General features: G+C 50.7%; 3 protein-coding genes and 1 non-coding gene across 4 annotated transcripts; 3 read left to right on the top strand and 1 right to left on the bottom strand.

The window, feature by feature from the left end:
• Nucleotides 1–3,481: 3,481 nt before the first annotated feature.
• BCR38DRAFT_331480 (uncharacterized protein) lies at nt 3,482–4,385 on the bottom strand (the record flags this gene model as incomplete). Its single annotated transcript, XM_040855058.1, has 2 exons — nt 3,482–3,835; nt 3,909–4,385. 2 exons carry the CDS (start codon nt 4,383–4,385, stop codon nt 3,482–3,484), a joined length of 831 nt encoding a protein of 276 aa, XP_040721742.1.
• Nucleotides 4,386–6,321: 1,936 nt separating this feature from the next.
• Nucleotides 6,322–7,716, top strand: BCR38DRAFT_383396 (uncharacterized protein; the record flags this gene model as incomplete). The annotated part of the gene is made up of 4 exons (XM_040857444.1): nt 6,322–6,561; nt 6,659–7,100; nt 7,168–7,232; nt 7,295–7,716. The coding sequence occupies exons 1-4, from the start codon at nt 6,348–6,350 to the stop codon at nt 7,714–7,716; spliced, it is 1,143 nt and encodes a 380-aa protein (XP_040721741.1). The 5' UTR covers nt 6,322–6,347.
• Nucleotides 7,717–7,775: 59 nt separating this feature from the next.
• BCR38DRAFT_t27 lies at nt 7,776–7,849 on the top strand. Its single transcript has one exon. It is a non-coding gene; the product is annotated as a tRNA-OTHER (tRNA).
• A 3,531-nt stretch (nt 7,850–11,380) lies between these two features.
• On the top strand, nt 11,381–13,531 carry BCR38DRAFT_331904 (uncharacterized protein; the record flags this gene model as incomplete). The annotated part of the gene is made up of 5 exons (XM_040855099.1): nt 11,381–11,449; nt 11,491–11,603; nt 11,671–12,373; nt 12,425–13,194; nt 13,258–13,531. The coding sequence occupies 5 exons, from the start codon at nt 11,381–11,383 to the stop codon at nt 13,529–13,531; spliced, it is 1,929 nt and encodes a 642-aa protein (XP_040721740.1).
• Between the last annotated feature and the right edge of the window lie 40 nt (nt 13,532–13,571).

Below are 13,571 nucleotides of genomic sequence, written 5' to 3'. Positions count from 1 at the left end.
CCTCCTAGATCAAGCCGAGGTCGCTTTGGGCTTGGTCCGATAGGTTCAACCTGGGTCCCACCGGCGGTACTATTATGCGGCTCTCCCCTTCTTAAAGCTTCCAATTCTTCAATCCTTTCTCGTTTCTTCTTCCTCACTACTTCTTCTTCTACTAGACGGTCAAGCTCTTCTAGCTCGAGCTCCTCTAGTTGGGGCCGGCTCAGTTGCCTCATCGTCGCTGTTGTCGTCGTAGCGTCGACAGTGCCATTGTTCGTCTGCGTCGCTGTCGTCGTCGTTGCACTACTCGATGTAGCTCCTCCGGTGTCACCCAGCGTGGCTGCGGATGTGGTCTGGCTTCGCATCAGGGCTCTTCGCATCGCCATTTTCTCCCCAACGGTCCGTACGCCCGGAGACGGGTGGAGAGATCAACGTGTCAGGGTACGGCTAGGCCGAAGGCAATAGTACAGAGTGATGGGGAGTAACGGGCGTCCCTCCTACGTAGCACCGGGTGGTCACTGGCGGTCTCAGGTAGGGGTGCCCACGGTGATGCATTGATCTCTGCTCCTTCCCTATCCTACTTCAAGATGGTCCTTATATAGATAGCTAGGCCGCCGCTTGGACCCGGCATAACAGCAGGGTCGGCGATGCCAAGGATCTTGACTCTCGTCATCCCAAAGCTTCACATAGATTGTAATCATGACTCGGGAGTCTTTTGTCCGAAACACCCCTCCGGCGCCCCACCGGTGTCTTGCGTTCAGTGTCCTGACACCCACTGGTGCCTATGGCATTCTGTTCTCTGACATAAATGATGGTCGTTCCGAGACTGCTGCAGTGAGTGCGCTCTCGAAGTCTATCATACAGGAAGTGATTAATAAGTTCAATTGTCGCAGAGTCCGGGAATCTACCAAAAATAACGCGCTGTAATACCAGGAATTTTTCTATATATAAGTGTACTTGCGATTTCCAGATTTTAACCAATGTATCATTTATTCATGGCACATGATCGATTAGTATATCCCAGTAGTGACCAGCCCAATGTACATACAGCTAGGTCACAGTTACAATTGCGGCAAAGGGAACAAAGCATCCAGATGGAATAGTACTATGCAAGCTGAGCTGTTGTGAGCGCCTAGGTCTTATCCTTGTAGCCAGGAAACTCACGAAGGGTTGGTCGACTTTGCATGAGGAATTCGAAGTGGCAGAATCCGCTGATGGAGTATGGCTGAGTATCACCTACTCGCATCAATTTCCGGCGAATATCAGCAGAAAAATCGCCATATGATCGAATCACTGAGTTTTAACCTCAAAGCCATATGTAGGCGTTGAAGGTTAAGACCGGAGCTGCACTGCAGAATAACTCCCGTTCCTCCAGGAGCAGTGACTCCTGTTCTGCTGCGGAGTATGCGGGTGAATGATTGAGTGCACAGTCCTTGTAGTGCACCAACCTTCTATCTGCTTTGGGATGTAAAAACCAGGCCAGTTTATATACGGATTCATACATGTTCAGTTAATCCTCAGTCTTTGGAGATGACCGTGCGTCTAATCCTATCTGTACAGACATGTCTGCTGTTGTCTACCTTTGAGTCTTCAAAGCCAATATTGATTCCAAATATGGATCAGGCGTTCATATCATAATGCCTTGAAACTCTCAAATATACCCATATGCGTGGGAGACTGAATCTGCAGGAAAAACTTCTAGGTCTACAAGTTGAAAGGTGATATGAACCAAGTAGTATCGCGGAACCAACGGTCAGATTGGTCTGACTAACGAACCCCGTCGTTCTAACCAATTTTGGATTCTGATCCCGGTTGTATGAACTTGTGGTGACACATTCGTGTGTTACGAGATTATCTCATGGCAAGTTCTGTCAGAACACCAGATAGGGGCCCTAACATAACGTTGTTGCGCAAAAGACCAGAGGTACCTGATGGCTCTCAAGGAGCCTTATATACATTAACAGGTCCTTTCTTCCTCAAGAGGGCCCTTTATACGCAGAGAGGATAATTCTGACTCTGTGCATGAGTGGTGTGGTAAGAAAGGGCTATTCATAACAACGTTTCCATTTTCGAGCCTCCCATGCCACTGTCTCCGTTTTCTTTCAGACATCCTTCGAAACCATGCCCCAAGCAGTACCCCAAGCCACAACAGCAGCCGCAGCTTGGAGATAGAATGTGTAATCCAAGCTCATTGAGAACGCGACCAGTCCTCCGGGCAGATCCCGAGCACTCACGATGCTACGAAACTTAGTAGCACCAGCGGCACTGCATGCCTGGTCATCAACTTTTGGCCCGTATTCATATATCTGTGGCCGAAGACTTGCGTCGAATACGATATTGTATAGATTCAGAAAGACGGCACGTCTAATATGTCGACACCATACGCTGTGTTGCCACCGCTGAGAACATTTCTTCTGGTGAGACAGCTGACTGTATGGCAAGGAGGGACAGCTTGTTAGCGTAGGAAGCATGGTGCCGAGACGGACAATAGCTTACCATCTGCAGACTAACGCCACGGACAAGCCCGGTAATGATCGAGAACCAAAGCCTATTCGCCCGTTGGTGTGTGGGGTTGAAAGAAGGAGAACTAGCTGCTTCCGATGAACGAGAGCGCCCCTCCCACGAAAGCAAAAGGGGGTGCATAGCCGAATTTCGTTACTATGCTTTATATCAGTATGCTGAATTGTCGGGTAGAGGGATCGTTGAAATCCTCACCTAACGAACCACCAATGACCGCTGATAATAGTTCAGACACGATTATTAGCAAGAGATACACCCCAATCGTGATAGCGTTGACTCCCTCCACAGTCTACAAGTAAATGGGCAGAAAGTATGTAGATCCATAGATGTTTGACATCATGAATGTAGTCCACGCCGCTCTTCCCAACTGCTTTGCGCTCTTCATGCCCCATCGTTATATCAATATAAGAAGCCATCAACTTCTGCCCGCTTCAGTATCCCTGAGCGCGACAACCCCCCAAGCGAACGAAAGCGCCCACGCGCCGAGCGTGGAGCGTAGTGGCGACGAAAACGCAACGAAGAAGCAAATCGACAGCGAACGAGCGAGCGTCAAACGAAAGATTACCGACTTAGTACCTTCCGAGAAGATCGAGGTTGATAATATCGATCTTCTCAGGGGGACTTTGTTAGTAGGGTGAGAACTAACATAGTATTGTGGTGGACGTAACGCAGTCGCTAATAGAGCGAACCTACGTAGCAGCGTATGTATTTAGTCCAGCCATTAGGGCACGGTTTGACATACGGGAGCACTTGTAGAGGTACCGGGGTCTTCGAGCCTACGGCGTATTTAATAATAATAATAATGTAAAACTTTAATTGCAGATGCATGCAGAACGAACATAGGACACAAAAGCCAGGGGATGCATCGAGTACAGGTTTCTTCTTTTCTGATGTATTGTAGTCAAATACTTTGATATTACATATTATATTATGCCTCAGTAGTTGAGCAGTTCCTACTAATCTATTGGTTAAACTCTAATATAATCTAAAGCAGCTTCTTGAGGAGAGCATCAGTAGAAGCCAGGGTGATGGCTGTGGCCACCTCCAGGGGCATGCTCAGGAAAGGCGAGTGGCTGCTGTTGAAGGTCTGGGAGAAGTACCCAGAGGGGAACTGCGAGGCCATGGCGACTTGGGTGGCATAGGGGATAGCTTGGTCCTCGAGGGTGAAGAAGAAGCCGACCTCCACGTCGTTGTTCCAGGGTTCGAAGGTGGCGTCGTCGGTGAAGATGCGGGCGGGCTCCTGCTTCAGGCCAGCGATGGCCTCGGCAGAGAGCGCGTCATCGACGTCGGCGTAGAAGATGGTCTTGGGGTCGGTAGGGGTGACGAAGTTGCCATCATCCTGGAGTCGGTGTTAGTGAAGAGAACAGAACAGAGCGGAATATTCCAGACTCCGGGTCGAAGGGTATGCTCACAGAGTAATCGAACCACGGCAAGGCAACGCCACCTAGGGCATCGAGCAGGCTGGCATCGGCGGGCGAAGCAAAGGCAGTCATGTAGATAAGCATGATGACACCGCCACTCTCACCGGCAGCGGCACGGGTGGCGTAGTCCAGACCCTCGACGGCGTTGGATCCGACGAGGCCACCGTACGAGTGGACGACCATAACGATGTCCTTGCCGGCATCGGCGAGAGTAGTTAGCTCGGCGCGGAGAGCAGCAGTGTCTTCAGCGAGGCCAACGGAGGCGTTGGTGCTGCCGACGGATGGGAGAGCAACGGCCTCAGTGGGGAAGCCAAGCACCGAAAGGTTGCCGCGGACCATATCGAAGGCCCACGTCTCATGCCAAGCACCGGGGGTGAAGACAATAGTGGGCAGGAGATCGCGGGGCGTCGAGGGCAGAGCCGAGACGGTGGAGGCTACGAGGCCGAAAGCGAAGGTTGAGAAGCGCATCGTGAGAAAAAGGATGACGACCTGGTTGCTAGTACAAGCGAAAAACAGAAACAGGGCTAGGGAGTCGACTGTAAAGACTGTAAGGACCGTAAAGACCGTAAAGACTGTAAAGACTGACTGTAAAGACTGTACCCTAATACTGCGTGACTGTGACTGAACAACAGGCGCCCATGACAAAGGCTCAACTGGAGAGAAGTGGTGCACCGGCTTGCATAAATATAGTCGACTCCTACCTTGTCGACCCTACCTTGTCGACTTCATCAATCACACGGACTGTATCCCAAAAGGGGCCTCATTCATCACTTCGTCCTTTGCCCGTTCGGGAAACGGGTTAGGCGTGATAGTCCCCCTTGAACGTCCCACGCAAAGCATATCGCGACTAACAAACCTGGTTGAAATCGTGGATAGTCTGTATTGTGGGGTGAACACGCAACGCGCTAGAATCTTGCCAACGTTGGCCTTGCCTTATTAAGTGAAATATCCGGAACTGCACTGGGGTAATCCCATTTGAGACTCCCGGTAATCCGACGCAGGTACGACAGCTCACCTTTCAGCATGATGATATTGCAAATCACGCGATGGAAAAGCAACCTATTCTTCCAGCCATTCGGGGAAAAAAACAGCGATTTGGTTTTCTGGATGTGACGAGAGAAGGCTACTACAATAAAAGGTCCATGATCAACCCGATCTCATCTGTCGGTCGACACTGACTGTCAGCTTGAAGGTGTCAATTGTGGGAACCTGGATGGGGAAACCCAAGACAGTCATGAGGCTATGGTGTGACTCAAGGAGAAGACTCACCGTCAACGCACCGAAAAGATATTCTCAGCTGGCATCATCAGAGCAGCCGTAACTCATTTGGCAAATTAATGTAACTAAGCTTCCGTTAGCACGACTCCATACGAGCAAGAAAATACTAGAAATCTAGTAGATGGCCCCTGACAACGGGCGAAAGTCTGCAGAAAAGTGCACAAAAGCGGTTTCGTCCTATTTCGATCCACGGGAGCTCTGCTTTCACCTCATGGACCAGGTGGCTTTCGTCAGTCTCCCAGCGATCGCGAGTACTTCACCTCATGCACGAGATGTTACATACCAGCAATTCGCTGCAAGGGCATACCACGTCTTTGGGACGATCAACGGCAGTGCGCAAGGTAGTGGAAATACTACGTAGTAGCTATGATGAATGATAAGCAACACGTCAGTTGTGACGAGATCTGGTTGACCACGTACGACGGAGGCCATAATATCCATAATGCCCCCCATCGTCGGTGATTGCTTGAGCAAAGCGTCCGTATAGCTCAAATGCGCAACCCTGCCAGCCACAGGTTGAATCCTGGTAATACATATTAAGCACGGTTGCTGCGCCATTTCCTAGCCCATTGGGGTGGATGTCGCAAGGCGATGGGTCCTGTACCCCAGGGACCAGGATTTTAAGAATTTGTAGAATGATCCACAGATCATCTGCATATGTAAGGGGGGTTGCGATGACCCACTCCACGTGGAACCCTGGCCTGTGTCATCGCAATATGTAGGCACTCTCATCCTCATCCGAACACCTGGTGCATAGCATACTCCGGCTGGGATATCCCATCATGGCAGTTATGAGGGAGCAACTACCGCTGTCCAGAAACTGTGCAAACTTCGCCGCAAGCTGTCGCGCAGATCAAGTAGAAAGTGTCTCATTACATAGGAGAGCTGGCTGACTTAAGCTTTCGGTATGTATTCAAGTTCCGTGGAGCGACTGGACGAGTTCCAACCTCCGAAGATTGTGAGGCCAAATTTTGGCTCAGCGTCTTCCAATAAACTTTGCGTAAACCCCTTTATTCGCTCTGCTAGTCGCCACAGCCTACCTTCTTGAAGTGGTTGTCTTCTTGCAGAGAAAACTTATACCTTTTCATTAGAATCTTATACCCACCGCGACGTTGTTGTAATCTCTACAACATCGACCCAGTACTCACTCCAATGAGGGTCACTCCTCGCTACGATGGCGGACTCCAGGCCGACCGCGGCCCAGAACTCACTGGAACCACAACAGCACTGTTGGTCCTCGCGACCGTTTTTGTCGGGTTGCGCTTCTGGGCCCGTTATACGGTGAGGTACGAGCTCGGCCTCGACGATTTGACTGTCATGCTCGCCCTCGTCTTTGCCTTCATCACTGGAGCTATCAACTATAGCAGTAAGTTATATCGAACCACCTCGCTTAGATCGGCTCCCTGGTTCCCTGATAACCCATGATGAATGGCTCAAGGCTCACTACTTCTGAACCCTCGCAGTGATAACCCAAGGGCTCGGTCGCCATGCGTCGACGCTGCCGTTGGATCAGCTCACGCTGTTTTTCAAGCTACTCTTGGCGTTCGAGTGTATATATGTCACGAGCATTACGCTTGTTAAGCTATCGCTGCTGGTCATGTACAAACGCATTTTCCCCGGCCGCACTTTTCGACTCGCTTCCATTGCGCTCGGCTCCGTTATTATCGGGTGGTGGATTTCCATCGTAGCCGTGTCGGTGTTCCAGTGTAAACCCATTTCCAAGGCCTGGCTGCCTTCGATCGAGGGTACATGTATTAATCTCAAGGCCTCATTCATTGGCAATGCGGTCCCCAATATCCTGACCGATATTGGCATCCTTTGCCTGCCGATGACTCAAGTCTGGCACTTGAAGGTTACGTGGGCCCAAAGAATATCTCTCTGTGCTATGTTCTTACTAGGAGGATTGTAAGATATACCCCATTCCCTCAGACGTGTCTTGAAATGAACATTACCAACGATGACTGGATCACAGCGTTCTCTTCGCGAGCATATATCGCTTCACAACCATTATGCAATTCTCCACAGCTGATACGACATGTAAGTCGACTACCCACAAACACGTCGCATACCACCACAAGTATACTAACCCACAACCCCAGGGACCCTCGCCACCGCCTGTACATGGTGCGTCGTCGAAGTAGCCTGCGGTGTCATTAGCGCTTGTCTACCAACCCTCCGCCCACTCATGATGAAGATCTCAACACAATTCGGCAGCATATCGCGCAAGACGGGTCTCTACTCAGGCGCCCGCAGCGGTCTACAAGGGAGCCAGGCCATTACTGAGCTCAGGACTTTGGGAGGCGGAACAGGTGTGGCTAGTGGGACTAAGCAATCCAAGCAGTTCACGCGCATCGAAGATGAGGAAAAGTACGGCGTCACGACGGTAGCTAAGGCTGAAGGGGGCCCGCGACCAAGCTATCTGGATAAGTCTGGGTCGGTCACGCCAAATAGTGGGATAAGGATACAGGTTGATAGGCAGTTGCAGTGGTCAGAAAAGGTGGTGGACCAGGGACCCCATTGATAAAGAGATATATGAAGGGACTTATAACGAGATAACTAACTCATTTGTTAATTATCGCAGTCGGCTGGTGTAGTTGGTCACTTCACTGGTATGGGTCGGTGACGAGTCGCGGGTTCGAATCCCGCAGCTGACACGCAAGGGGGTTTAGTCAACCCTTACGGCGCGCTGCCCACCTTGTTGACTTCGCCTACCTAGCGATAATATGGAGATTGGTGCAGTTTAGGATTACGAGCATCCTAGCCAGTCGACCGTCACGCACTACGTCGGCGGAATATAACTCGACAGCCGGTCCAGAATTCGAATCGTTAATCCGACCCCTTATAGGACCCCCTCTCGCCGCAATTCTTGCGAGCGTCTAGACCACGTTACGGTCTATCAACTTGAGCGTATGGTTGAGATGTATACGCTCGACGAGAACCCCAATTAGCAGATACTACGACTTGTCGCGACAAAAAATAGTCGAGCATCTTCTGCACATCAGCAGCATCCCACCCCTGAGGACGAATTTAAGTGCCACATTACCACACTTATCGGTAGTTCAGGCAGGGGTTGTAGCACAGACTTAGGGAGGGACAGGAGGTTTAGTAGTCGTTTGGCTACAAGTTTACCTGTATAACCGCCCGACGTGGCTTAAGGGCCCGCTATATCATCTATAGCCCCTTAAGGGAGTACTTGTAGAGGTACCGAGGGTTAACACCTACGGCGTATTTAATATTTTTTTAATTATCGCATTATAATTCCCTTCATTCACATGAAATGTAGTACTGTAAGAGATGTACTTTACCCCTTATGACCGAGGCTATTGCTAACTAATGCTGATAAGAAAAATGTTATGAGTTCAGAATCACGAATAAAGATGTACTTTATAAATCGAACGACATTGCCGGGTATACTGTGTGATATTTAAGGCTATATATAGTCCTGATACGCACTTACTGGGCTGTCCATTCGCATTCACTTCTCTATTGGCCGTTGCACAATTGAACACAGTCCCAGGCAGGATCTTTGGAAATTTAGGGGTTCAGAACCGAGATGGGGATAGCGAAAGATAGGAGACAACAAGGCAGAAGTTTGCTCTCGCTCCTCGGCCCTAGTCAAATCCAAGCAACAAAAGACAGGGCAGGATTGGCATCATGTCTCGCGTTGTCTGCGTCAAGGTCTTCTCGTCCGGCTGCAAACAAGAGAATCCAATCACTCGCGCAAAGGCTAAACTCTTCCAGAAGGGCCGTCCATTCATCAAACATGTCCCATGCCAGGGGCGGGCTGTATAGTGCAGCGGCGAGATGGGAGACTCACAGCAGGAGCTGGAGAAGGAGAACGAGGCTATGGAGGAAGATGAGACGACTTGTATGACTCCCAGCACGTGTCCATGTATCAGAACAGGGCAAGAGTTAATGAACACAAGGCTACCTTTAAACAGACCTTGGTGTCCTTCGAATCTTCCGCTTAGACAGTGCTTCACTAATACGACACTCCATGTTAAACCGTGAGTTACCGGCAGACTTCCTCGATATCAAGGTTCCCAGGGCACAAAGACAACAAAACATAGGCAGGGTTTGGCCGAACCAAGTCCAACTAGCTTGAGTAGAGTGCGAGCTATATGTGCGGCACTGCTGACAACTTCGATAGTCAGTTGGATCGCACCGCACCGAGTTGTGAAATGTATACACCTTGTATGGACCTACCTATACCAAGCTCTTTGCCTTACATGACACGCACCTCTAAGCACCAATTATAACCAACACTATATCCCCAAACCAGCTGAATTACTAGTGTTAGGTGCAGTACCTCTGTCCCCAACGTGTTTTCAGCGCACCGTAGCGCATCTACAAAGTGCTGGTGTTCCTAGGCGCCGGGAATACTGAAAGTGACGCAAACAACTCTGTAATAATCCCTTCTGACAATTGCTTCTGTGAGTACCCTCCTAATTTTTCCTTCTTGCCTTTTCGAGGGGAGTTGGCTTTCGCTTCAGGGTTAAGGAACATATGGGACCTTGGAGAAATACTTAATTCCACCGTCACAGCCAGCTGCACTACTATAACACTACTATAGCTATTTGCTCGTTTTCCATTGCTTACATACTAGGGTATCTAAAACTAATCCCGGGTTATTATTGCGCACGCAGTAGAAGACCGCTAGGATGATAACGAAGATTCCTATAGGGCTAGTTACGGCCTCTAGCACGTGCAAATTACTAATAGTAAGCCCTTAGCTTAGTAACCACTTAGCAAACAAGTCACTAACTAAGTCTCCAAATCGATATAGCTTGGTACCCAAAACTAGAGAATTGGTGGGTTGGGTTAGCTGGTCAACGCCAACCCTTGGCAACCAGGTTGAAGTGGTTAGGTTGTCTCGAGAGTGGATGATGAATCCGCGAATTTTGCCGTCCATCTTTATTTGGGCCAACGCGTCACAAAGCATGGTCTTTCTGGCACCAGAATAACTTATTAAGGCACCAAGTTGTCTGGCTTGACCTAACCTTGGACGTTGTTGAGCAATACCCTATGCCCAGACGCAGTCTTAACGGTGTACGATAGGTTCTTCCATGTGAAGACCGATACATTCCTAATAAGATCTCCTTCCGTGTTGTCGTCCGAGTTTTTGGCAGTTTCACCCCCAAACCCGAACCGCGGCCAGCCCAGCACCAGCAGTATCTTCCCAGGGCTTGACGCATACATGAGTGTTGTCGAGAGTGGGTTTCAAGGATGGCTCATGGCGGGATTGCTGGACCAGCTTGGGGATTTTGAACTGAGCGACCACATTCTCGTGGATGGCTTGCATCATGAGTTTCTTCCAGGTGATACCGAGCTCGCGGGGTGGAAAGCCGGACTCGCAATCTCGATCCTGTATAGCCTCAATTATTAGCTTTAATGCCCATATGTTGTCTGGTTGAGGTTCACTATAAGAGTATTAATCGCTGTCCGTCAGCGTGCTGTCGGTTTCGATTTCGCAGTCACTCCTGCTCACAAGGCTATAGGCAGTGGTTGAGCTAAAGGGAACGGAACTTGCAAAATAAGTTTATAGTGAGATATATTAGATGACCCTGCTAACCTGTTAGTGGAGGCTGTCTTTGCTGTATCCTTCTTAACCGGGACTTGACATTTCACACAATTTGTATGCATTGGTCAGTTGCTTGAGTTGGGGTATCTCATCCGCTATCAATTTGCATGCCTGGAGAGGTGTGGGACATTCGGTGGTAACCTGGCATCGGCCACGCTGGAAGTCGGTGACTCCGCGGAGGGAGTTGAAGTCGGACATTTTTCCCATTTCCGAGTGAAATGCGGCCTGGGGTGGACCCTGGTTGCTGTGTGGAGATCTTGGTTCTAGCCTCTTTTCCAATGCGATAGTTGACTTTGCCGGATACCGAATCTAGTCACTCTTGCTCTTGTTGACCAACCAGCAACTGCAGCCCCCTATAGCACCATATACTGACTTGGCCTAGCGCTGGTAGAAAACTTCAATGCCTGTTTCATCCACAGCTCAACTCCGCTTAGTCAGCGGCAGGTGGCCGAGGTGGTCACGTCCACCGCCAGAGGCAGGCCGAAACCTTGGATAATTCACCTGAAGTAATGCTTGGATTGACGAGTTGTCCACACAACCCGATATTTGGACCGGCAGTCCTGCCTCTCTTGGACTGACCGAGCGCACCAAACCACCACTCGTCATGGGATCTAATGCAACATCGAGGAAGCGCGCCTGTGATTCCTGCCACCGACGGAAGGCATGTCAAACCGTCAATCTCGAACAGAAAGTTAGAGCTGACTGCATGCACAGATACAGTGTGACGCAGCGGCGCCACAATGCAATTGGTGCGAACACCACGGCCTGACATGCACCTTCACTCGCATCACCCGCCCCAGGAAACAGTCTGGGGCTAAGAGCACGCGGTGAGTCCACTGTCGGCAGTCGTTCCCGATACTCTTGGACGTGGGGCTGAAAGTGAGCCAACCCCAGAGAACGTATTGAACGCCTGGAACAGCTCTTGGCCGGAAGGAAAGCGAGCGTTGACCGCCCAGCAGCATCTGGCACATCCCCGTCAACAGGCAGTGGTCAAGGCGCTGCCGCACCCATTCAAGCACAGAACGCCCTTCCATTGGCACCGCCGGCTCGCTCCCCGGGTGCTTCCTTTGGCAAGCTTCATTTTGCTGGATATCATCTGGGCGGCATATGCTCCCACAACGGCATTCCTTTTTTCTCAACCGACGGCCAGGAATGGATCAAAACTCGCACTGGTACCAGCCCCGCCTTCTCGACGTTGTGCGCCCTTGGACCGCCATGGCAAAACCAACAACATGTACAACAAGCCCTCTTGTCTTCGGCCTCGAGCTTGGAACTACCAGATCGGCATATCGTGGACGAGTACTTCGCCGTGTTCCGCTCCTCACCCTTCCGATTGGTGTTTCCTGTTGTTGACATAGTCCTTTTTCGAGACACCATCGAGCTTGCTTATGAGCCGTGCGAGGGACACCTCTCGGCCGAGCCAATTATCGCCAAAGCCTGCGTTTTCTCCTTTCTTGCAATCATGACCCTCTTGGAAGCTACAGCCGAATCAACTGCGAAAGTTAACAGCGACGCATGCGCAGCGAAAGCGCAATTCCTGATGCCTCAGATTGTCTATGACACAAACATGACATGCCTCGAGATTTGCTTTATGCAGGTACCAGTCCTGACCTCCGGAGCTCTGTCTACTTGTTGACCATCTTTGCAGTGTATGTACCACCTCTTCACGGGCAAAATGCAGATAGCCGCCATGTTCCACTCGCTCGCGTGCCGGATCGTCTTCATGCTCGGAGCGCACACTCCGTCAACCACATCTTTCCGCGTCGACACACCTGAGAGAATGGGCCGAGAGTGGCGAATCAAGACCCACCTTCGTAAGCTCTTCTGGATTTGTTACACTTTCGACAAGGACATATCATTGCGTACGGGACAACCTCCGGCATTGGACGACCAGTACTGCGACCTGACGCTGCCCCCGATGTATATGGACGTACGGTACTGTGCGGACAAATGGGATATGCTATGTCAGGGCGACAGTGAAGTTCCTCTGCTCCCAGGCGACTTGCGACTAAGCATAATCAGCTCCAAGACGAGCAAACTGCTGTATTCGGCTGAGGCTCTCCATAAATCCGATGCAGAGCTTCTCAGAGATATCCGCGAGCTCGACGACGAGCTAGAGCGCTGGCGGGTCTTGATTCCGGCTGATTACCGGCCAACGCTATCCTGCTCGCGGCAATTCGAGCCGGATTCCGTTGCCAACACGCCAAAGATGATGCACATCATCGCCATCCACTTCGAGTATCACTTCCTGATGGCAACGATCCATCACGCAAGCTGTCGTTGTCGTGCGTGGGCCAGCTGCGAGAGTGGTGAGATGGAGGGTATAAGTTCCAGCTTGGCGTTGTCGGTGGAAGCGAGTCGATCGACGCTGATCTACCTTCGCGCCGCTGTGCACGCCCTGTACAGCGAGGCGTTCTGGTGCGTGGGGCATTGTCCTCCCAGCTGTCTTGCTGGCGCCTGTGCTAATGATTCGAGAAACAGGATGATCGTATTTTACCCCATGTCTGCCATTCTGACGATCTTCTGCAACATTTTGCTGAACCCACTCGATCCCAAAGCCAAGGACGACTTGGAGCTGCTTGCGTCGGCGCCACAGCTCATCAATGCCATGCGCATGCGTCGATTGACGCCAAATGAAGTTATCCACATGAAGATGACAGAGGAGTTTGTCTCCGAGCTGACGCGATTGGGGCGTTGTGCCGTCAACAAAGCTTCTTCTGATGCGAACGAAATGGCAACTCATCAAACTGGCTAAGAGATAGGAGGTCTGGAGATCTCGGCAGGGGCTCCGCTTT

This window comes from Pseudomassariella vexata (genome assembly GCF_002105095.1).
Source record: "Pseudomassariella vexata strain CBS 129021 chromosome Unknown BCR38scaffold_1, whole genome shotgun sequence".
NCBI classification, from domain to species: Eukaryota; Fungi; Ascomycota; class Sordariomycetes; order Amphisphaeriales; family Pseudomassariaceae; genus Pseudomassariella; species Pseudomassariella vexata.
The sequence above is the reverse complement of the archived record's forward strand: the minus strand, read 5'-3'. Positions and strand labels throughout refer to the sequence as shown.